Source organism: Cetorhinus maximus, chromosome 20 (assembly GCF_964194155.1).
Source record: "Cetorhinus maximus chromosome 20, sCetMax3.hap1.1, whole genome shotgun sequence".
Lineage (NCBI taxonomy): Eukaryota > Metazoa > Chordata > Chondrichthyes > Lamniformes > Cetorhinidae > Cetorhinus > Cetorhinus maximus.
In genome coordinates this window covers 59,501,156-59,526,687 of record NC_135898.1, presented here as the reverse complement: position 1 = coordinate 59,526,687, position 25,532 = coordinate 59,501,156, and the positions used below count along the sequence as shown (strand labels likewise).

The 25,532-nt window shown below is 42.0% G+C and overlaps 1 protein-coding gene across 1 annotated transcript in view; it reads right to left on the bottom strand.

Annotated features, from left to right (window-relative positions):
- The window catches only part of LOC144694412 (uncharacterized), a 296,780-nt gene that overhangs the window by 125,545 nt on the left and 145,703 nt on the right, over nucleotides 1-25,532 (bottom strand). The window contains exons 15-16 of the mRNA XM_078564775.1: nucleotides 22,321-22,452; nucleotides 19,125-19,250 (exon numbers count right to left, since the gene is read on the bottom strand). Of these exons, the coding sequence (XP_078420901.1) occupies nucleotides 19,125-19,250; nucleotides 22,321-22,452 (258 nt within the window). The remainder of the gene's footprint in view (nucleotides 1-19,124; nucleotides 19,251-22,320; nucleotides 22,453-25,532) is intronic.

Genomic DNA, 25,532 nt, shown 5'->3' with positions numbered 1-25,532 from the left:
TATTTGAGTTTGCTGGTGACAAAGGGGGTCGATCATTTAAGACTGAGATAAGGGAAAATTTCTTCACTTCATTCAGAGTTGTGAATCTCGGAAATTCTCTGACCCAAAGGGTTTGTGGATGCTCAGTTTGAAATAGATAGGTTTTTGACCTCTCAGGACATCAAGGGATATGGGCACCGGGCAGGAAAGTGGAATTGATGCAGAAGATCAACCATGATCATAATGAATGGCCGAGCAGGCTCGAGGGGCCGTATGGTCTACTCCTCCTGCTGTTTCTTATGTTCTTAAGTTCAAAGACCATTAATGAGGGTTTTTGCAGCAGATGAGCTGAAACAGGGTTGAAGACAAGAGATGCCATGGAGCTGGAAGTAGGCAGTCTTTGGGATGGAAGGATGGAGAACGCCAAGATTGTAAAAAGGTAGGTAATTCTGACAAAGTGGCCAAAGAAGCAAATGGATATGAAGGTGAGGGTCCTGATTTGGTGGCATTTGACCACTAATAGAAAGTCATCTTTACAGGTATTATCCAGAAACCTTTGTTTGGAAACAGAGAATTCTGTTCAACATCCTTGTCATAATTAAGTCAGTACACGTGTCTATGTAAGTTATGGTAGTCTATATTTAAACAGATTTTTTTTAAATGGAAAAGTCCCTTCATGAGAACATTCACTCTTTAACAGGTATGAAGAACATTGACCAAGTAATCATTCCATTTTATTACACAATCCCATCAAGAACAATGACCAATAAAGGACATGGTGAGGATATGCAGTAACTGGGGCCATAACAATGAAATAATCATCACCTGGTTTGGAGTTGACTTTCATTTTCTGTGTTTCTTAACATGTGTGCTCCTATTTGCATGTGTATTGCTGACCAACTTCCTCATCTCAAGGACAAAACCTCTGTCGATCTACAACATTTGCATCATGATAACACAGCCAGCTGTAGCAATGCAGATGCTGAAAATCCCACATGAACATCTGTCGACTATGGTGTGAACTACTGAAGCATTAAAAGTAAAGGCACTTTTTGTACATTAACTTTACATGTATGCTGGATATTGGAACAGCTTGAAGTTTATGCGTGTAATCAATGTTGACAAAATACCAGATATATGTCATTGAGGTCGATTGGAGAGTGGTTTACATTAGCGAGTTTGGGCTGAAATTCCTCTTTAAAAAAATAGGGAGTGCTCCTTTGTGCTTTAATTAGCAACCAGCTACAGAAATAGAGGAACTTTTGGCTTTGATAGAAGTCTGAAATAATCTGCTGGGTGGGGTGCTTTAGACAAACAAATATTTGGGATGTTCAGATGGAGCTCAATGCTCTAGTGGGATAGTTAGAACGTTGGAAGATTGAGCTTCAAAAAGTTTATTCCAGCTTCTCCCTTTGTTCTTCTAATGATATATTCTTAAGCCTACCCGCTCTTGTTGCAACCTACAGAAACCTTTCACTCAACATCATTCATAATTTAGAAACCTCTCTTAACCATCTCTGTTCAAGTGAAAAATTTGTATCCAAATATTTACATAAATAGAAAACGTGGTTTTATAAATGGTGCTACTGTATGGTATCATTTATAGGGCTTAACCGTATCAATACCATTTAGTATTGACATTAGCCGTCTCAATTTCTCTGCTCCTCTCACCCATTCTAATCTGTCTCTCTCTGAACTCACTGCACTCCGTTCTCTCAGGTCCAACCCCAACATTGTCATCAAACCCGCTGACAAGGGTGGTACTGTTGTTGTCTGGCACACTGACCTCTACCTCGCGGAGGCTGAGCGTCAACTCGCAGACGTTTCCTCCTACCTCTCCCTGGACCATGACCCCACCACAGAACATCAAGCCATTGTTTCCAGGACTGTCACTGACCTCATCTCCTCTGGAGATCTTCCTCCCACAGCTTCCAACTTGATAGTCGCCCAACCTCGGACGGCCCGCTTCTACCTCCTACCCAAAATCCACAAACAGAACTGTCCTGGCAGACCGATCGTGTCAGCCTGTTCCTGCCCCACGGAACTCATTTCTCGTTATCTTGACTCCCTTCTCTCTCCCCTTGTCCAGTCCCTTCCCACCTACATCCGTGATTCCTCTGACACCTTACATCACATCAACAATTTCCAGTTCCCTGGCCCCAACCGCTTCCTCTTCACCATGGATGTCCAATCCCTCTACACCTCCATCCCCCACCAGGATGGTCTGAGGGCCCTTAGCTTCTTCCTTGAACAGAGGCCCCAACAATCCCCATCCACCACTACTCTCCTCCGTCTGGCTGAACTTGTTCTCACACTGAACAATTTCTCCTTTAACTCCTCTCACTTCCTCCAAATAAAAGGTGTGGCTATGGGTACCCGCATGGGCCCCAGCTATGCCTGTCTCTTTATGGGGTATGTGGAACATTCCTTGTTCCAGTCCTACTCCGGCCCCCTCCCACAACTCTTTCTCCCGTACATCGATGATTACTTCGGTGCTGCTTCATGCTCTCGTCGGGACCTGGAAAAATTTATTAATTTTGCTTCCAATCTCCACCCCTCCATCATCTTCACATGGTCCATCTCTGACACTTCTCTTCCCTTCCTTGACCTCTCTGTCTCAATTTCTGATGATAGACTGTCCACCAATATCCATTACAAGCCTACCGACTCCCACAGCTACCTCGACTACAGCTCCTCACACCCCGCTTCCTGTAAAGACTCCATCCCATTCTCTCAGTTCCTTCGCCTCCGTCGCATCTGTTCTGATGACGCTACCTTCAAAAACAGCTCCTCTGACATGTCCTCCTTCTTCCTTAACCGAGGTTTTCCATCCACGGTCGTTGACAGGGCCCTCAACCGTGTCCGGCCCATATCCCGCGCATCCTCCCTCACGCCTTCTCCTCCTTCCCAGAAACATGATAGGGTCCCCCTTCTCCTCACTTATCACCCCACCAGCCTCCGCATTCAAAGGATCATCCTCCGCCATTTCCGCCAACTCCAGCATGATGCCACCACCAAACACATCTTCCCTTCACCCCCCTTGACGGCATTCCGTAGGGGTCGTTCCCTCCGGGACACCCTGGTCCACTCCTCCATCACCCCCTACTCCTCAACCCCCACTTATGGCACCTCCCCATGCCCACGCAGAAGATGCAACACCTGCCCCTTCACTTCCTCTCTCCTCACCGTCCAAGGGCCCAAACACTCCTTTCAGGTGAAGCAGCATTTCACTTGCATTTCCCCTAACTTAGTCTACTGCATTCGTTGCTCCCAATGCGGTCTCCTCTACATTGGAGAGACCAAACGCAAACTGGGCGACCATTTTGCGGAACACCTGCGGTCTGTCCGCAAGAAAGACCCAAACCTCCCTGTCGCTTGCCATTTTAACACTCCATCCTGTTCTCTTGCCCACATGTCTGTCCTTGGCTTGCTGCATTGTTCCAGTGAAGCCCAACGCAAACTGGAGGAACAGCACCTCATCTTCCGACTAGGCACTTTACAGCCTTCTGGGCTGAATATTGAATTCAACAACTTTAGATCTTAAACTCCCCCTCCCCCCATCCCCACCCCGTTTCTTCCCCCCCCCCCCACCCGCCTTTTTTTTCAATAATTTATATAGATTCTTCTTTCCCCACCTATTTCCATTATTTTTAAATCTAAAACTAAAACCTTTAGTCTTTCCACCCCACCCCCACTAGAGCTGTACTTTGAATATCCTGTCTTGCATTCTTAATTAGCACTTTTCTCAGACAAAGACCACCACCTTCAACACCTCTTTGACCCTTTTGTCTCTGACATCTTTTGATTATCTGCTCACACCACACCCTCAATGTGTCTCTTCCCCCCCACCCACCTTAAACCAATTTATATTTCTCCCTTGTTGAAACTATGCTTCAGTTCTGCTGAAGGGCCATGAGGGCTCGAAACGTTGACTGATTTCTTCTCCGCCGATGCTGCCAGACTTGCTGAGTTTTTCCAGGTAATTCTGTTTTTATTCCATTTAGTATTTTATATACTTCAATGAAAATTTCCCCTAATCACCATCTTTCCAGGCTGTAGCTTGAGTTTCCGTGTGCTTTCTTCATAATGCAACACATTCACACCTAGGATCAGTTTCATTGCTCTTCTCTGTACCTTCCCCAAAGCATGTTTTTTATGATAAGGTCACCAGAACTAAGCAGAACAAAGACCTCTAAGTGAGGTCTGCAAAGCCTTAGCACAGCTTTGGAAACCTATCTGCTGCTATTTTGACCAGACATCCCAATATTATATATGTATTTTTTACCTTGTTATACTTCCTATGCATTAAAAGAGTTTATTATAACCCCCAAATCCCTTTTTACTACTCCCCCTAACAATTCAATTCCATTCATTGTGATCTTAACCCTGGCTCACTGGTACTACTTTTGCCTCTGAATGAGTAGCGCCGATTTTAATTTAACCTACTCAGCTGGAACAAGGCGGTAGTGGAGTTAAAATCACTGTGCACTGTTTACCAGACTTTCCTGCCATATTTACTGAGGTCTCCCATTGGGCAGGAACCTTACTACTGTGTGTATATACAGCTCCTATGACGTCCATGGGACCCTGATGCCATTTTAGGTGACAACTTGGGCAAAGTGTGCACTGTGCATGCTCCAGCCAGTACAACCAGAAGGTGTAAAGGAAGAGGCTCCAAGTGCTTAAAATAATTATTTTGTGAGGCCAGAAAGAACAAGAGACCAATGTTGGGCTCCACAAGATAATGTGAGTTGCTGTTGCCCCAGACCCTCCTTACTTCTTCAACTGACCCTGCTCCAACCTTCCCCGCCCCATCCCTCCACTCCAAAATCTAACTTCCTGCCGGCCAGATTGGTCTCCAGGTGAGTGTTCTACTTGTTGCTTACTCATTTCATGCCTGGAGTTAAATTCTACCCCACAAGGTCATGGGTTCAAGCCCACTTCAGAGAATTGAGCACATTATCTGTGCTGATAGTTCAATACAGCACCATGGAACTGGTACACTATACAAAGTACCCCCTTTGAATGAGAAGTTATATCGAGGATCTCACCAACCCTCAGGTGTACGTATAAATACAATGTCACTATTCAAGAAAGCACAAGGAAGTCTCTCAGTGTCCTAGGTTACATTAATTCCTCAATCAACATCACCAAAAACAGATTATCCAGTCTTCACTGTTGCAGGACCTTGCTGTGTACAAATTAGCTGCTCTATTACCTTACATTCCTATTACATTACAACTGCCATACAAAGGTGGCCGAAAAGTACTTTGGGGGTTGTCCCAAGGCTGTGATAGGAACCTGATAAATGCAAGTTTTTTTATTACTAGTGATGTTCATTATAGATTTTGAACAATGTGCATTTATCAATGGTAAGTTCAATTTATTACTAATCTGCTTCATTCCCTGGCTGATCTAAATCCTTTTACAAACCTTTTGCTGTATTTACAGCTCTATTATGTTAATATTTTGTCAAATTACATTGTTAAGGTTAAGAGAAACAGATGATGTGTATTAATTGAGCACATATAAATAGGGGACAGCTGTGACACTGGATTGAGTGGGAGGAGAGCTGTGAGTTTGCACAAGTCAATAAACTCTCTCAATAAAGAAAAGCTCTATGTCTTGGTTTCGGCTTCACCAACCAGCTTGGGTCCCACTGCCCTCTCTATATTGGTGTGATCATCAAATTTGGCAAACTTACATCTGTTTTTTTATATCCAAGTCATTAATACAAATTGTGAATGTGCTTCCAAGCGCTGACCACACTGGACCTTTATTCAACAATTAGTTTTGCTACATTCCTTGCAAGAACTCTTCAATTTCAATTTATTTGTTGATCAACTTCTAAAGTATATTTTGATCTATTTAAATTTCAATGTCAAAGGCCTGGAGCAATTAACCTACAATTTCCACTTAGAATGGGATATAGTATGGAGATAGAAGTCCAAAACCACACCCTGGTTTGAGCACTGAAATTAGACATGGGTGAGAAGTTGGGGGAAAGGAATATTATTATCCCAAATGAAAAATCAATGCAGTATTTCTATGGCAATGTGGATAAAAAAGCTAAGTTATCAGATCTTTGTGTTTGAAGTCATGCTTTATTTATTGTGTTACAACCATGAACCTAAAATGAGGGGGTGACCTAGACTGGCTGACTGGTCCTTTTTTCATTTATACATTGCTTTCAAACAATTTAGTATTTTTTATTATGGTTGTAAAAGAACAAAAAAACTCCAGTTAAGCTATAGTTTTCTGATTAGGTAAGCATGGTATCACTGAAGCATATGGGATTCATGCACTGTAATTTCAAAGACAAAACACACATGCCTTCAGGAAACAACCCATTACATATGATTATTTCTCTGCTAATATAAATCCAAATATTTATCCACTGGCACAATCTTCACATTGAATCCTTACATCAGGCAATGAAATATTTAAATGCTCCCCATAGTTCTCATTAGCTCGTCACATGAGAAAGTACAAAGGTCATGTGTACTTGATTGAATTGAACAGAGAGTATCATTGGTTCGTATACACAGAAGTGCAGCCATTACATCATAGGTCACAAAAGCCAGGGTATTTGGAAGTGGTTTATTGTAGCTCTATGCAATACAAAGAACCCTGAATAATTCAGTAAAAATTGCATTTGTCATTCTAGAGAATGCTGTTTATCTCAAAAGCTATATGACCTGCTTAGAACTAATCATTAATGATATCTCAAAATGTTTTTTTAACTGGTTTTGTATGTGTTCGAGCAAATCTGCCAATAGAAAAGATGGTCAAAGAGAAAGGATCGATATGCAAGGCCTAGTTCTGCAGGGTGGAAATCAGTTGTTGTATATCTCAATTAATAAATAGAGCACGAGTGCCTAGTGTAAGACAATAGGGAAGAAAAATAGTACTGATAAGGGTTAGTGTTAGTAATTGTAAGAGTGCTAATGGACCGGAATCAGCATATTGTGCCTCAGACAGCTCTGATAGATAGTGTATTCTTGCATTAGATACACCCAGCCTCAAGGGGTGGTTCTGTGAACTAGTTTCTTCACTCACTGCTGCAATAAAAAAGCATTTGGCTTCAAAAAAGCAAAACACCACACAAATAGTCTTTTATGTAGTCATACTCACCAAGATTGGAAGTCAGTCATCACCTGCTCAACATAAAGCTCAGAAGAAGACAATGGCGTTTCCATATTTATTTCAGATTTCAAGTCACCCATTGAACTAGCAGCTGCTTCTAGCTGTGTATCAGGGTCTTAAACAGGCAGCTTGTGAATTTTCAGTTAACTTTGTATAGATTGAAACTTACTAATGTGAATGCACTGAGAAATGAAAATCCTAAAGATGTTTTAAAAGGCCTTTTGAGAGGATCTATATAGCTGCATATACAACTGATTACTGTACATTCTAACTATGCAGTGCAGATTAGCTGTGCATTTAGTCATCACTGCAATTACTAAAGAAAAGCAGGGACTTGATTCTAAATAATCCTATTCAAAAAGCACCATTGAAGGGCAGAGACCCCTTCTCATCTTTTCAAGCCAATAAGAGAACCCTCCGGCATCAATGTGCAGCTCCACAAAAGAAAAGGTCAGATCTCTCAGAAATACTACTATGGTAATTTTGCGTTTTAAAACCAAAGCATCACTAAATCACACTCAGGTCATTTGAGAATTTCTCACATACAAATAATAAATATCATTCACAGGTTACAGCAATCTTATTTTTATTTTATTTCCAGTTCCAGGTATTACAATAATGCCATTGAAGATACGAAATATTGTCCTTCAGGGGTAGCATTGTCAATTAGGGATAGCACAGGCTTGATGAAAAGCCAGGGCCCATAGGTGGCTGCTAGTACTAACTACACTGTGATGGCTGATGATGCTGCTGGCCTTATGAATGAGATGGGGAATGATGGTTTAAAAACAAAACAAAAAAAAAAATGATGCAGGACTCACATAGCCTCTGAAGGTTCCCGATTCAGGCTGCTTGCCTGCCTCTGCTGCACAGACTGGGAGCCTCCCATCCTTGGCTTGCCCCTGTACAGAAGCTCCAAGCAGGGCCAGCCTCCTTGTTAGCTCCACCAGCGAAAAGCCCTGAGAAGTCTGACTGTAGGGCTGCGATGCTGCACTGCAGATGGGAACAGCTGCTTGCATTAGTGACAGTAATACTGTAGCGGCTGGTTCTGATTTCTGAACTGCTGCCAGCTCCTGGCATCAATATTACTAGAGACTTTCCTGACTATCGTAGGGTACCCAACAATGATCTGCTCAGTCATTGACAAAAGCTAACACCGCAACAAACCCGCACATAAAAACAATTGATAAGATGACAAAACACAGGATAAGATGACTCCTCCCTATAAGCACACAGCCAGTTCCCTGAAGAGCTGCAAAAAGCAGGTCAGGTACATTGTTTATTGACTACCCATTTGTATATTAAACTAATTCAATTCAGTGCCAACATAACATTTCTTTCTTTTTTTCTCGACGTATAAAATTTATATTAAATATTTGTTCTCACAAGCATAGAAGAATGGATAAATATTTCCCACAACCATGCATCCCTTTTCAAAATGGAATATTCCAACAAGGGAAGTAGACAGTCCTTCAACAGGAGCCAACATGCATACTGAGAGAATTGGAGGTATTTCATCTGTTGTATTTAACTCATTGACTACTGTTGCCAAGGGAACACAATTAAGAAGCCCTGCAAGAAGAATCCCAGATTATTGTTGAGTTTTAAAGGGCCACTGTTGAAAATACTGTTGGCAAATGTTTCGTTCCCCAATGGGGAGAGAAAGCAACTGCTCAGCAATTCCACTACAATGGCTTCACACTAAGTAATGCAATGAATACAATTTAGATTATTGCTTTGGAGAAGAAATTTCTTTCAAATATGCACCAAGAAACCCAAAAAACTAAAAACCCCATTTTACCTGCCATTATTAAAAAATACTAAAACTAGATGATATTACGATAGAAGAAACTCCTCTCTTGGCTTACAGGTAATGATAAAATGGTAGATTTTTCTAATTAGCTAAATTAATTAATTCAGGTTACTACCTCTGCCTCAGCTGCACATGGGGATGCAGTTGGGTACATTATGCATTTAGTTTTAAGTGTTTACACGCGAACCGCACCAAGCAGAATTTTTAGCATACTGTCTTTACGCCACACAAACTTGAAAGCTCCAGATTTAATCCCCAGTCTGTCTTCATTTAATTGATCTCAACCAAGGCAGCAGTAAGGATGCTCCTTAAACTGGTCACAGTATCCCAGATAAGAGGACTCGCATTGAAGACTGGCTATTTGGGAGACAGGGCTGCTCTTACCAACCAAAGATGAGCCCAGCATTAGTCACCAGCTTCAGGAGATGAAGGGAGAAAATTGGTGTTGGGTGAAAGGAGAAAGAAATCCAGAATGCAGGACACAATCCTGCCAATTATGGAATAACTATATTCAGGTCAACATAGGTTTTCAACACAAAAGTTAGTGGTCGGCTATGAAGGAAAGAAAATAAAACTAGCTCATTGAATAAGTTATGTTTAGCTTTAATGATACACACTAATCTTCACAGTTGTAACAATTTTTAATGCCACAATATCAGAAAATTCCAGGTCAGAAGTGAACATAGTAAAGGTATGCTAACTGTGATTGTTAACAGATAGATAGTCTGTTCCACATAGCTAGTAGCAGGTGTATGAAAGGTGTCAGTAGGGAGCAGGAAGTTGAGCAAAGATTACAACTGTTGGATCTTGATCAATTGAGTGCCAAAATTCTTATCCCAGCCAGGCCTATAGTGCTCTCACACAAAGCTGGCTATAGCCTCCTCTCAATATGTAAATCAGTACTAACATTATTGAAAATAACGCAAGAGCAATTGTAAGTTTTTCTTGGGGGAATTCAGTGTGAGCTCCAATCACATGTATAAGATGTTCTGGATCAGTGACATTTAGGGTATGGTGGCAGTTTCTATGAACCCCTGAGCTTGCGAAAGCTGATTACTTCAGAGAGTTTCTGACATTTTGTTTAGTTCTGTGGAATTTTGCCCCACATATTTGCCAAGAATATTCAGCATTGCTACAATGAAAATTCTGGATATGCGAATTGTGGAGGAGTTCCTCTTGTGTGTTTTTTGGAAGAAACAATGAATAAAGGTGAATGAGACAGGTTTGACTGCACTAGAGACAGAATGCCTTTGGCCACCCAGCTGTGTTTATAGATCCAAGCACACCTAGCTGTCGGGAAAACTGTCTTCACAGCCTATTTTTCCCCCAGGAAACCAGTGATCAGTTTGTGTGACCTGCTTTGAGGTGACCTGCAGACAGGTTTCACCACAAGGACAGCACACAACAACCAAAGTCATCACAGCCCTGATCCATTTGTGCCTCAGACCCATTATAAAGGTACTTTGGGGACATTAGCAACACCGGTTTACAGTGCACTGATGCAACAAGCAAGTCACTGCTTTGTTCACTATGATAAACAATTTCATAATTTTTCCCATAAAAACAAAGAAGGGAGGAAAAAGAAATTAATATTTTTTTAAAACACTTTTCATGACCTCAGGACATCCCAAAGTGACTTACAATTAATGAAGTACCTTTGAAGTATAATCACTGAGTGAAATCTTGTGGAGTCAACAAGGGTCTCAGCTGCCGGCTAGAGAGCTGACGAGACATCACATTGTCTCTTTTTGGGAAGGTCCACTGCATCTTGTGCCAGCCAGGCACTAGACAGGCCAGCGGACCCCAGGGACAGAAGTCCCACCCACTGAGAGCTGCCAGCCAATTAGACGCTGCTAACTCTTCTGTACTCAGTAGCACCCTGGGGATGTAGTGGTTGCTGGAGGTACTACATCCACCCAAGGCCTCAGGTCAAGGAGGGGCCCAGGCACAGGTGAGTGATGGCGAGAAGAAGCAAGTTTCAGGGTTGGGGTCACGGGGAGGGGTTTGGCAGCAAGGTGGGGTGTGGGTGGCTGTCAGCAGGACCCCACTTCCCGATGTCAAGTCCCTCAATCAGGCATGGAATGCCTTTGAACAAGGGACCCTCCCAGGAACCCCAAGCAAACGCACCAGGGTTTGCTTGTCAAACTCCCTGTATAGTGAGCCCCCTCTCTGCCGCTGGATTAATACCACTGGTAGCAGGATGAGATTCTTAAGTGGGCATTAATTGCCCATTTAATGGCCTCCTTGGCAGTGATGCAGGATGGCCATCCACAGGCCTTCCTGCCACAGACTTAATCAGGGTGGATCTGGGAATGCGCGGGGTCCCCACTGCTGCCCTTCCTCCTGATTAAATGTGCCCGCTCACCAGCAAATTCTCTATGGGGGAGGGCACAAGATTCCACCCACTGTTGTAGTGTTGAAAATCCTACAATTTTTTCACTTTGAAGGATTCCTCAAAGTCCCGGGTAGTATTGAAAGAAGCTTTGTGTCCATTCAAACTCCTGCACACAATCTGCTTCCCTTATGAGTTCTAGTAGGGCATTTGTGAATATCCAGTTTGTTAGTGATCTGAACTTAGAATCACGTAAGCCAATGCATCTTCCCAAGTAGCTTTTATCTTCAAACAACCCTTTGTGCCTTGGTTATTTGAAGGAGGCTGAAATCAAGCATGGCTTCTCAGAGTCCAAGGCTATCCTTTTCAACCCCAATTGTTGACACACCATGGAGATAAACATGAACAGCAACAAAAGTTATGTTTTCGGGATCCTGGCTTGTTCAAACTTCAAAAGGTCTAAAATCAGTGATTCCTCCCCCGCCCCCATATTCAGGTTTGTTTACTCCCATTATGTACCACCTTTTTTTTTCAAATATAATATTGAAATGCTACAATTTCAAAGAGCAGATACAGAGTGAATCCAAGTGTCTAACCAGCATCCCAGCTTGTGTGTGAGTGGGCATGTAGTTTGCAGGTATAAAGTTACTTTGTGGGCTCACCCATTCAAGATGGGAAGATGACAGAACTTCCAATTTAGTGTGTGAGCTCTGCTGAAGTATTTGGAGCTTGGAAAGAGCTTAGCATACAGCCTCAATCATGGTTTAAACAGGGTGAGAGGAATACATAGTTTGCCCTAGCACTTGGGATAATGAAATGCTGGATTGCTTTACCTTGGCAGGTTTCCTCAGGCTGTTAAACTTGCTTATCATGTGTTCTTAGGCTGTCAGGCACAACATTTTCTGTCTATCAGCTCAAGCTGAGGGAATAGAGTTCCTGTTGGGAGAGTGCCTTGGGATCTCAAACGAGGCAAATGCACTTCTTGCATAATTATCTCCAATAGCAGCACCATAAAATGGAAATGCTCCGCAACCTTGATCAATCCTATCTAGGTTTGTGGCCAGGAGAATGGGGAAACCCTGTAAAGTGATCATTCCTGCCCTGTGCTGAAAGAAAGCTCCTGATTCAAGCTGGATGCATAACGCACAATGAATGAGGCCAACCACGGGAAATCTGGTGAGTTCAGCTCAGCGCACCAACAAAGTACTGTGCTCCAGTCCCAGCACTTAAATCATCGAAGCAGAAGATTGGCCCCTAGAGGAGCTGAGTTCTTGTCCAATTAACTTATGGCTACCTGGTTTTCAATTCATTTCTCCCTATAGTGTGATGTGGCCTCTGTTTTTGTGCAGACCTGAAGATACAACAACAACAACATTTTCTAACCTACAGTTGGCATAATCCACTCAGGGATGAAAAAATATTGGTTTCCATGGACACCAGGAATATACTGCGCGTAAAAAAACAAATGTGGCTACAGAACAGCTTGATTATATTGCGGTGATATTCCACTTCACAACAAAATAATGCCAAGAGTATAAGCATTTTAAGTTACATTTGTGATCACATCCATTCATTGATTAAGCAGACTGACACCAGAATAGCCAAGACCATTAAGCAAGTCCAAGTGAAGAAAGCTGTTCTCTAAAACTGAAGTGTTCTGATTATTAATATTTGATAACCTTATGGAGACTGATCAAGATGAATTCAAAAAAACCTGATTCTTTGAAACAAATTTATGGAAATAAAATCCTTTGTTGTTGATCTTTTCTGCATACTGTGTATATATAAAAGATGGAGCTCTGCATATTTGATGGATTAAGCTTTTTGGTGAGAACGACCAGCAACAAAATAGGCCAGATTTACCATTAAGCCAGTAAGGTAATCATTATTTCCTCTTTTAATATTCCACTCACGATCCTGCTGATTTTTCACTGAAAAAATGTATTTATTGATCACATTTGTGAAAAACGCACTCTCTGAATCTATGACATGCAAAAAGAAAATACAAACCAATGGAACTATAGGGCAAAGCAACAAAGCAAAAACCTAATTCAGATCCATTCTATATTCAGATCCATACAACATTTTTGATGTCAGGGTGGATATTGGCTGCTTTAAAATCATTTAAACTTTTTTGTTTATAAATATGAGTTGGTTGATTTAATTGGAATCAAAGCATTTGCAAAGAAAGCATGTGAACAAGAGCAATGCAATTGTAGATCAATCACAGATTGCCGGATTATATTCCAAAACAGAGAAAGGGGGCGAGTGGAGGTTATTATGCACACAGGCTGTTTGGCTGCTGCTGCCTCACCTCAGGGGTCTTGCAGACTGTACAAAGGATGTCTCGCCTTAATGCATTTTTAACCATTTAGTGACTTCAGCGAGATTTCTGGGCTGCAGTTGTCATTCTATTCACCTAAAGAGCCAGCTTGATCTGCAGTTTTATACACATCTTATTCTTCTGTTTTGCAAGCTGTTTTACGCACTTAGCAAAGCTTACTTGCATCTTTTACAGCCAAAAGACTGAATTTTAAAAGCTTTGAAGCTGTATCTAGGCATAGTTAAGGGTCCTATATGAAATAAAACCATACTGTTTCCCGGTGCTTATTTCCCGGATATCCCCTATCCTCCTCCTGCCCCCCCCACCTGGGGTGGCCTGGCTTTTCGGATTTTTATTTAAAGATTTAAAAAGAGGGTGTTGCCATGTTGAAGCACCCTCTCAGTTACTTACTCTCTACTGCAGCCTGCTGCTCTTCTTTAGCTGGAAGGTCTCTGGTTGGCCTTCCATCTTTGAGAGCCCACTCTGCATCCTTAATTGGACAGGGAGCCTGTCGCTATATCAATTCAAGGAGCCCCTCAGCTAAAATCCTCCGGAGTGCTGTTCCCCCTTGGGTGGGGTGGGAGGGGGGGGTGGTGGATTCAGGACCTGGAAACGGTCCCAACTCCTGTTTCTGCTCCCAGGGGATAAATTTAACCTTCTTTCTCTCTCCATGCATGCCACAGACAGACAGACACAAACACACACACACACAAAGAGCACCTGCTACCCAGATTAGCAATTGTATTATCTATACTGTCTGTGGTGTGATGCTGTCCTTCCTGCACTGGGTCACAAGACTACACTTAGGAACAGGAATTTTAGCATTGTCTAGGGACACTAAGGCTGACCAGTTTTAGCATCCTGAATGCAACTAGATAAGGGGGTTGCTAAAGACATGAAATGTCGGACTTTCCAGATCAGTATGGCTCTGTACCACACTGAGTGGTGCTTGTTTGGAATTGAAATGCAATCATGTACTAAAGGTCATACTAGGCTTCCTGTAGTCATGTGACCTCTGCCATGAGGCATGGGCTGGGAGCAGTCATGTTACATCCAGTTCTAATGAAGACAATGTACTAGAAGCACTGTACTCTTTGAGCTGGTAACATGGTGTCAGAAGTGGGGCTGAGACTGAGTTTTGAAGAGCTGGACAGACACCAGAGCTACTGAAAGGGGAACACAAATGTTCAGAGCTGCAGAAAGCTACTTAAAAAAAAAGCCACTGAAAAGGAAAGCAATCAAAACTGGGTGAGTCAAAATTGCCGTTAATTTTCCCAGCTCCTATCGAAATGAAAGGGTATGTGTGACAGAACTGGCAATTTTTCCACTTCCAATGGCAAAGCCATGAGATTGTAACAGATTTAATTAGCAAGCCGGGGTCAAATGAGGAGCTACACTTTTACTACTGTTGGGGAGAGACTGCTATAAATTGGATTCCACCCTAAATCCCTCCAAAGAACAGAAAGAAAAGACAGCAGGAATCTTGAAAGCCTTGAAGGTACCCTTTGTACCCCAAATGAAATTAATTTATAAATGCTATGTATTCAACACTAGGGCTCAAGGTGAAAAAGAGTCTATTGCTCAGTATGTGACTGCAGTAACACAGCCTGCAGAATTCTGTGAATTCAGGCAACTAAAAGATGATCTCATTAAAGATAGGATTATTTTAGACATAAGAGGTTCTGCAGTGACAGCAAGTCTACTGAGAGAGGATAAACTTACTCTCAAGAAAATGATCAACCTGTGCAAAAGTGCAGAGGTTGTAAAACATCAGCTAGAGCATATATATGGCAGAACAGACCAGGCTTTGCATTATACTGTTAGACATTCCAGGGCAAAAGAGCAGACTGATCACGGACAAAGGTCAGGCTGCATATACTGCGGAGGACATCACACAAAGAAAAAGAATGCTTGTCCAGCATGAGGAAAGCAGTGTTCTAAATGCAAGAAGCAGAATCATTTTGCACACAAGTGTTTGTCTAGAAAGAAGCAAAACAAGTCTATGCAGATGGCCAATGGAGAGATAGCAACCAAAGAATCACTTTACACCATACAACATGTTAACTCCATCAGGTCTATATGTGATAAATGGTTTGTGATTGTTACAATGATGACCACAGAAGGAGAGCATCAAGTGAACAAGAAGTGTCAGATAGACACTGGTACGTCATGCAATATCATGACCTTCACAGACCTGTACGAAATGGCTCAACATAGCGATGCAAAAATGAAGTAAGGCTGAGGCTATATGATGGCGCGATACTCAGACCAAGAGGACAAACTAACCTGAGACCCCAATGCAATGGCAAGAATGAAGATCTGAAGTTCCACATCATAGATGGGACCCCGCGGCCACTCATCTTAGCTGGAGCAAGTTCAAAGATTGGACTGGTAACCCTAAACATTCCAAAAGAGATTTACAATGTATCATAGCACACTAGACCACTGACCAGATCCTAGAGGAGTACAAGATATGTCTACAGGGTTTGGATGTCTTTGTGGTGAATATCATCTCGAAGTAGATGAGTGTGTAAGACCAATTCAGCATCTACCAAGAAGAGTTCCAGCTGCCCTCAAGTCCAACCTAAAAAACAAGATAGGAGAGCTGGAATAGAAGTGAGTCATCAAGAAAATAACATCTCCTACAGACTGGATTAGCAGTATGGTAGTAGTGAAAGTTGAGAGATTGCATAGACCCAAAGGATCTAAATAAAGTGTTGAAGACATCTCACTACCACACGCCAAAGGAATTTTACCACAACTTGCCAAGGCAAAGATCTTCACTACCCTAGCAAGTGAAGCTGGATGAAAGCAGCAGGTTACTAACTACATTCTGGATGTTATTCAGGAGATACACATGGTTGCGCATGCCATTTGACATTTCACAGCTCCAGAAGAATATCAAAGCTGACAGCATGAGATAGTCAGTGATCTTCCCTGAGTGGAAGCTATAATTGATGATCTACTAGTCTATGGATGTGGAGTCACAATGGAAGAAGCCATTACTGACCACGACCAGATCTAGTACAACTGTTAGAGAGAGCTCACCAGATGGACCTGAAGCTGAACAAGAAAAAATTGCAACTGAAGATGCCTGAAGTCAAAAACATAGTTCATGTACTGCCAGCAAAAGGTCTTTGCCTGGATCCTGAAAAGGTAAGAACTGTAGCAGCAACGCCACGACCAACAGATATGAAAGCAGTGGAAAGATTTGTTGGATTCGTGAACTATTTAGCAACATTTTTACCGTATTTTGATGCCAAAATGTGAACCATTATGCCAGCTCATTGCCAAGGATGTGCAGTGGTATTGGGACATAGACCAAGAAGCCAGCTTTCACTAAAATCAAACTGGTGACAACAACGCCAGTGCTAAAGTACTATGATGTCAATGATGAAGTCACATTGCAGTCTGACGCAGCAAGACAGGTCTTGGATTAACGCTAATGCAGCAAGGACAACCAGTTGCATTTGCATCCAGGGTGTTAACACGAACTGAATGATGCTACGCTCAGATTGAGAAAGAGGGCCTGTCCTTACTTTCGTCAACACCTGCTTGCGAGAGACAAAGTGACAGTGGAAGTCCAACCACAAGCCACTTCAAAGCATTTTCCTCAAACCACTACTATCTGCTCCAAAATGTCTGCAAAGCATGTTACTTCATTTACAGAGATATCATCTGGGTGTGACATATAAGTGAGGGAAACAGATGTACCTCGTTGACATGCTGTCAAGAGCAGCACTCCCTAAGAAGAATGTAGAGGATGCTGAAACAGAATGTGAAATCTTCCAGATTCGATGTGAGGTAGCAGCTCGACATGCTCTGGAAGTCATCAGTCCAGAAGAGATATTGAATCTGACAGACAAGTGCCTTTCTCAAATAGAGCAAACTGCCCAACAGGATGCAATTCCAAGTGCTGCAAGGAGTAATGATGAAAAGATGGCCAGGGAGCATCAAGGACACACCTGTGGTCACAAGACATATTGGGAATACAGAGATGAATTGACAGCCCAAGATGACATCTTGTACAAAGGAAATAGTGACATTATCCCTAAGGAGATGAGGGGAGAGATGCTGAAACGCATCCATACAAGCCATCAAGGAATTGAGTTGAGTCTGAGGAAGGCAAGAGAAGTGCTCTACTCGCCAAGCATGAGCAATGAGATTAAGGACCACATCAGCCAGTGCAATGCTTGTAATAAGTACTGAGCTAAGCAAGATGGACAGCCACTGATAACGCACGACATCCCAGGTATACCATGGATGAAGCTGAGAGTAGATCTCTTCACTCTAGCAGGAACTGATTATCTTATCACCGTGGACTACTATACTGACTACTGGATGTTAGACCAGCTGACTTCAATGACTACCAGTGAGATTGTAGAATGCCTGAAAGCACACTTCAGTTGTTACGGCATTCCAGACATAGTAATGAGTGACAATGGCCCTCAGTTCACGAGTGAAGAATTCAGCCGCTTCACAACGGATTGGGAAATTCAACACTACACATCATTGCTGCAGTATCCTCAGTCGAATGGAAAGGCTGAGGCGCCAGTGAAAATTGCCGAAAGAATCATCAAGAAATTGAGCAAATTGAGCACAGGTGTATACAAGGCAATCCTCAATCCTCAAGGAGAAACACACTGGTTGAAGGCATGGAAAGTAGCCTGGTCCAAAGACTAATGTCGCGCCATATCCAAACTACTCTCTCAATAGCAAAAACGCTACTGAAGCCAGAAGTAGTAACAGACACAATTGAAAAAAATCAAGGAGAAATGGCAGAAAGTCAAATTTCATTTTGACAAAAGTGCCAATTCTTTGCCAAAATGAGAAAAACTGGGACAAAAAGCAAGTTGGGAAAATGCTTGTGGAGCCAGAAATCAGAAAACATAATTTGGCTCTCTTCAAATCTCAAAATCCTCATTTCCAGCTGAATTATGTGACTGGGGAGCAGCTGTGGTTATTTCAGGGACGTAACATTTCCAGGGTGCTGTAGTGACATATGACATATCTGGCCACAGCACCATGAGGTACGTGATGATCCTTGCAAATAAGCACTGTTGGGCTAAGGCAGGCAAATCACCAAAGATGCCAAAAAGATGCCAAAAATTGCAACTAGCACATTAACCAAGTGTTGTAGTCCATTAAACGGAAAAGTCCTTAGTTTTCTTTAAATCACAACAATGGTTTAAAGGCCAAAGATAGCAACGAAATTCACGTTCTTAGTCTTTGCCCCTTTAACACAAGGAGCTGAAACAGCCAGAACCAGACAAGAAATGTCAATGTCCTCAGATCTGGACAAGCTCTTGTGATGACAGAATTTGTCCACTAGGGTGCACTTCCATCTCAAGAAAGGACAATTCTCCTCAGCTCACCATCAAACTCAAAACACACCTCTCAGTGACACCAGACACTAAAAGTCGGACAATTGGAAACCGATTCTCATCTTCAATTAATTGTTTCATTCTAAAATAGAAAACAAAGCGTCACAGAATAACAAGTATTTTAACTAAGATTTTTACACCACATACCTCACAAGTTCTTGCAGGTCTGTCGCATCAACCTGTGGTTCGTTACTCCCTTCAGGTGAAAGAGGAGGTGTTACAGATGGAAGAGGAGGAACGATTGGCTGTTCAGAATCACTTGACAAAGAAACACTGGAAAATGCAAAACATGACAAGGCAGCTCAAAACATGTTCTCTCTTGGTTTCATAAAATAAAGTAAAATGACTGAGCAGATTTGATTGCCAATAGTTGCTTAACTACACAGGAACATAGCAATTTATGTACAGACAGCCTAAATCACCTCAATAAGATGGAATGACTTCAACTTAGGTGGATTAATTCACATATTTTCACATGTCAAAGTATTTCCATAATGCAAAGTTAAGAAATATGTTGTTTCGCTTCCTTGGTTAGGCAATGCACACTGGGACAGCTCCACCTACCTGTCACCTCTTAAAGCAGTTTGCTCCTATTCTCATTTTATTCTGATCTAGATATATATTTTGAATGCCAGAAACTAGTAAAAAGACACTGAAACTTAAAATATAGGCCTTAAAATTAGTACAGGTACCTTTCTTAAATATAGCTAATAAATAAATTTCTGCTGAATATTGTATTTCTAAAAGATCCAAAACATAAAAATATTTTCAGAAATTATCTGTGAGGCATTTGAGTGCATAGTGACTATTTGTAAAGAATGTGGGGCTGAAACTCACCTGTGTTGGGATCACATCCATTGGCACCCTGTAATGGAGCCCCTATAACCATAGCTTATGGGGTCAGTGACAGGATACTCTATTAGCATGTGAGAAAAACTGAGTTGGTTCTTGATTTTCGGTAAAGCTGACATTAGTTAATTGTGGCCTCACAGGTCACAGGGATAGCAAAATAGAAATACTGGCCCAGATCTTCCAATTTCAACAGCACATGCTGAGACGTTCACTATTACTGAGAGTCGCAGTGGCATTGGAAGTTCCAGACAGCCAGTTTACACCCGAACCCGGAGTCGGCTATTGTGGTTCATTGATGAGGAAGTCTTCTTTGTTTAAACATGAATCCTTTATTATTAATCTTTAACTATTTACAGATCCCAGGTTACTGTCATGCGTGGTGCTGCTCACCTTGCAGGTAGGCTGCTTCTAGAGTGTACTCTCTGGACTGTTCTCTCTGAGTCACTTACCATGCGACTCTATCCATCATACTATGGGCGGTGCTATTCTCTGGTCCCACATTAACCCTTGCTCTGCTGAGCACCTTTACATTACAATGGCATGCAGGCACACTTAACATCCTGCAACACCCGGTATGATCGGTACGCCAGAAATGTCTCCGTGGGATCTATAAACATGTCAATTTGGACTGTTTGCCCAATACTTACACTGCTTTTTTACACTGATATATTTACAGCTATTCCTAGCAGGCATAAAGCCTACTCAGGACTCCAGCTCTAAATAAATCAGGTGGAATGTCAAAACGGTCTAGCACCCAGGGCGCCTCTGACACTGATCACCTCACACTACCACCCCTGCCCCCTCCCACCATACCCTCCGACAAGGCTCAACCCCATTCAAAACTGCTCACCCCACTCCCATAACCCCTCCACCCACCCCTGGCTCACCATCCAGAATCCCTGGCTCCTTAGCCTGGCCAAAGTCAGAGCAGAGACGGGAGACTAAGGTAAGGTAGGGAATTGGCAGTGTGAGGGAGGAGGCTGAGCATTGTTGGGGGTGCAGGAGAGGGTGAGCATTTTCAGGGGTGTGGGCGGAGTGAGCAGTGTCGGAGGGTCCGGGGGTGGAGTGTGGTGAGCAATGTCGGTGAAGAGGCTCAGCACTGTTGAGGGTGTAGAGGGGAGGGGGGGGATGTTGAGCAGTGTTGGAGGAGATGCTGAGCAGTGTCGGGAGAACGATTGGGGGGGGAACCTAAAAACAAAGACAGCATCCATTTGAAAGCATTATTGGTGGCGTGGGTGCAGGTGGGTTCAGGGTATGGTGAACGGTGTCGGGGTGAGTGGTGTCAGGGTGAGCAGTGTCGGGGTTGAGCAGTGTCAGGGAAGAAGCTGGGCAGAGTTGGTGGGGTGTGGGGGGGGGAAGAGGTGCAGGGTGTGAGTTGTTTCGGAAGAGAGGCTGAGCAGCGTTGGGGGTGCAGGGTTGAGGGGGGAATGTAAACGCAAAGGCAGGTCCATTTAAAAGCATTATTGGGGGTGCATTGGATGGTAAGCAATGTTGCGGGGTGGGTCTGGAGTGGGATGAGCAGTGTCGTGGTTGGTGAGAAACAATCGCGGCTGAGGCTGAGCAGAGAAGGGCTGAGGGGCGGGGACTTGAAAACAAGGACAAGCCCATTTATAAACAGTGAAATTCAATGAACTGAAGACAGATTTCAAGGGGCATTCCTTCAGTTCATGACAGAAAGAGGATGTGGCTTCGTTACAATTGCACTGTGCGCCTCTAGGCCTCCCAACTCACCTCATTGCTGGATCCAAACTGGAGCCAGGACAGGAAGGTACTGGGGCTTCACCGTCAAAAGGTAAGGATGCAGTTTTAAACAGGGCCAGTCACATGTGCTCCTGCTCTGCCACTGACCAGAAGCTCTGGGCCAATAATTTAATGCAATCAGATGTTGTCAACTAAGGTGAACTTAAATGAACATTGTTAGGGTCCTGGAGATGAAACTTTTTAGTTAGGCCTTCTTATTGCCTAGGGTGCCTCGTAGATGAATGTAGGATAAAAATATTCCATCAAAAATTCTGCTTAATATCTGAATGCCAAATAATCTACAAGACACCTCTTCAACCAATTAGCTGACCATCATACACCTCAGTACTAACGCCCATAGTAGCACAGTTTATCATACCAGGGAAAGTTCTTGAATTCTACTAAACATTTTGTTTTGTGTTTTAGTAACAATATATAAAAATATGGGGACAGATTTTTAAACTTTAAAGCTTGGACACTCTGGCAGAGTGCAGAGTTGAAAATCAGGCGCAGAGGGTCACAGATCAGTAATCAGGCCAGCTCTGTGATAGACATGCAGTCCTCCCTTTTATCCTCTCTGTGCTCAGGTGATGCTTAAAACCCAGACAACAAAGACTATGGTTTAGCCCTGATCTTGTTAAAATAAAACACATCTGCACCACATTATATTAGAATTGGCTGTGAAGCACTTTGAGACGTCCAGTGGCCGCGAGAAGCTCTATGTAAATGCCAGTCTTTTTTTTAAACATACCTCACGAGTTCTTTTTGTAGATCTGTTATATCAATGGCTGGCTTATCTATATCATCAGATTGCAGAGTTGGAAGTAGAAGAGGTAGAGAAAGAGCAGGAACTGGCTCTTCACAATCAGAAGTCACAGAAACACTGGAAAATAAGAAACATAATCAATAACATTCCGAGAATATGTTCTCTAACAATAAACCAATTATGTTATAGGTTTAATTTATAGAAATGTTTCCACTTAACAAAACATCAGTGACTATTACAGGGCGAGTATCCTTTATCCGACACACTAGGGGCCGATTGCATTTCGGATTTCAGATAATTTCGGTTTTCGGAAACCATATATAAACTTATAGCACAGTAGTCTAAGGCTAGCTATAGTCAAAAGTAAATAAAATGGCTAGAAAAGTAAGATGCATCACCGAATAAAATAAATACAGGGTACCTGCAATAGGTTTCTTTTTGACATGTTCACCACAAAAATCGCAAGGTAATCAGAGCAAACAATTAGATTTCCCACGTTAAATGTTGATGAGGTTCAAAAAAAGTGCGGTTTTTGGATGTGTTCGGTTTCCGGATTTACTGATAAAGGATACTCAACCTGTAGCTAAGATATCAGTGTACAATTTGGAAATTTGAATCATTACTTTGTGCCAATACTTCTCTTTTTTTTAAACTTACATAATTCAAAATCAAACGTGCCTTTTTTTATCCGTTTACGGGATGCGGGCGCTGCTGGCTAGGCCAGTATTTATTGCCCATCCCTGTTACTGCCTTTGTATGATTCAAAGCTTTTGTGAATTAGAACAGGGTGGTTACATTGCTTCTGTGTATACTGATCGTGCATTCTATGATCAGTATTCTCCGATGTTTGGCAGTCAAACAGTGGTCCTTAATGGATTTTGTAAATTTTTGTTCTATTACCTTATTGTGGAGCCAGGAGGAACAGGTGTGCCCCTCCAAGCTCCACATTAAGATCACGGGTCATGATTCAAACCACTCCCTCCAAGTATTCTACCTTCAGGACTACACTTACAGTCTCAGCCAGTCACCAAGCCAAACAATCTTTGTCTTTCCCAGAACCAGCAAGCTACCTCTCAGACCGTGGCTGTTGTCAGTCACTTGTCAGTAATAAATGGATGACCCTGGTAGACTAAATTTGTGTGGTCCTTCGGGATCGGTCTAATGCCTATACTGTTGGTTACTCTATAGTGTAAAAGGAAGTACAGACCCTATTAAATAAACCATCTACACTAAAGATTGGGCAAAGAACGCAAACCATTTTCCATTACTATTATTGTTAATTAGAGAGTCGCAGCTTACAGTGTATTAAGTGTATTCAGGCAGAAACAAGTGCTCAGTGAGGACTTCCCACCTTATTCAGGTACAATCACTTTATTATACTTAAATATCCTCTAAAGGAGTCAGGTTACAGCCTGCACTGTAAGAAACAAGTTCAGTAAGTGATTTGTACCTTGTTAAGGTGCAATTACTTGATATATTTAATCCCTGCTAAATGAAACAGGATTTATTGAAGCATCAAAATTTGGTTTCAAATGTGAAGTGGTTGATTTCCATTTTATTTACAGGAATCTCATTACATTTAACTGATTGAGCAAACAAAGGTATTGAGAATAACTTAATTCATATCAATCATCCAAAGTGTATGGTGGGCAAATTGAGTTAGCATGGTTTGGCACAATAAATATGACAGCGACTGGAGTGATCATAGTTTGGAATAAGTATTCTACACTAGGCTGCAGAGTCACAGGGCTCAACACAATCTGTGTGGCACCTACCTGAATCTCAGTGAGGACAAGTGTGTAAGGAGACGTAACAGGATAGCAATCTCATTTAACACACAATTAGCAAGACCAAATTAAACCCTAGATATGAATTTATCTAGTTACCTGGGCAACGGTTCATTAATAACTGTATACATACCAACATCATACAGCGGATAATTCTGCAATACTTATTAAAATAACATACAAATGTTCCATGAGTGTAACTGATGCAAATTATAGGGGAATAAATAAAGAACTTCAGGGAGAACTATTGAAGGGACAAACCTGAGGATAGGAACTCGGGTATATAGTTTTCCAGATTTTGTTTTTGGAATGTTTTATTTGCCCTTAAAATATCTTCTATTTGGGGGGTGTTTCATCAAAGTATTTAACTCCAACAAAACAAAGCCAGCATCTGACTGCACATCCAATTCAACTGAACAAATAGACTTCGCAATTGCTTTGTTTCTTCTCGAAATATAACATCATCTTTCTGTGATGACCTAGTCAAATTAACTGGGATGGGAGTAATACTCTTTAAATAGGATTGCTGATTTAAAGTTATTCCAGACCTACTTAATATCTAAACTAATTTATTTTAAAGCCCCACAAGCCTGACTCCCAATCTAAAATTCTGGTCTAACCTTATTAATGAATAATTTTCTCAAATTCCACAGTCCACCATATAAGAAATCAGCAACATGCATCATGAAGGTGCATGAAAATTTTCCTTTATGGTACCAACATAACACTGCAGGTTGGGCCTGTTTTTAATTGAACACTATCTATTTTCATCACAAAATTCTATATCCTGGAAGCATCATTCAGATCATAGATGCTTTTGCTGCTTAGTTTCCAAAGTTTACCTTCTGCATTTGCCACCTCCTTAGGGGGCTTCAGAATTCTTGTCCTTATCACCCGATGCCATTAATATTGGTCTAACCCTCTGATATAAAACAGCAGGTTTTGTTAAGGAAATACAATAATATCCTGACTAGGTAAACTGCAGATCCAATGATTTCCCAAAAATAATTATCTTATTGTGTTCCATGTCAAGTTTTGTTTGTGCCTTTTTCATAGAAGGTTTACTCGACAACATAGGCATCTCACTAAAGACTACATCAGTACTTATAAAATGATTTGTTCTAGCTGTTTTACATGGAATTGCCACACTTAAGTGACCTCAAGATGTTGTCATTGCCAAACCTAAAGCAAGTGGTACTTTTCCATTCCTTAACCTTGCGTCAATCAATGAATCGAGGTAACACTTTAACCAATTTACCCCACATAGTGTTGAAGTACATGCACTATCTAATACAGCACAGTTAAAGGAATTTGAAACGCATATATTTAACGCCAGTATAATCTGTTCCAATTCATCATTATCTTCATCCTCTTCTTCAGAGCTACCTTCTTCATGTGGTATTTCAAAGA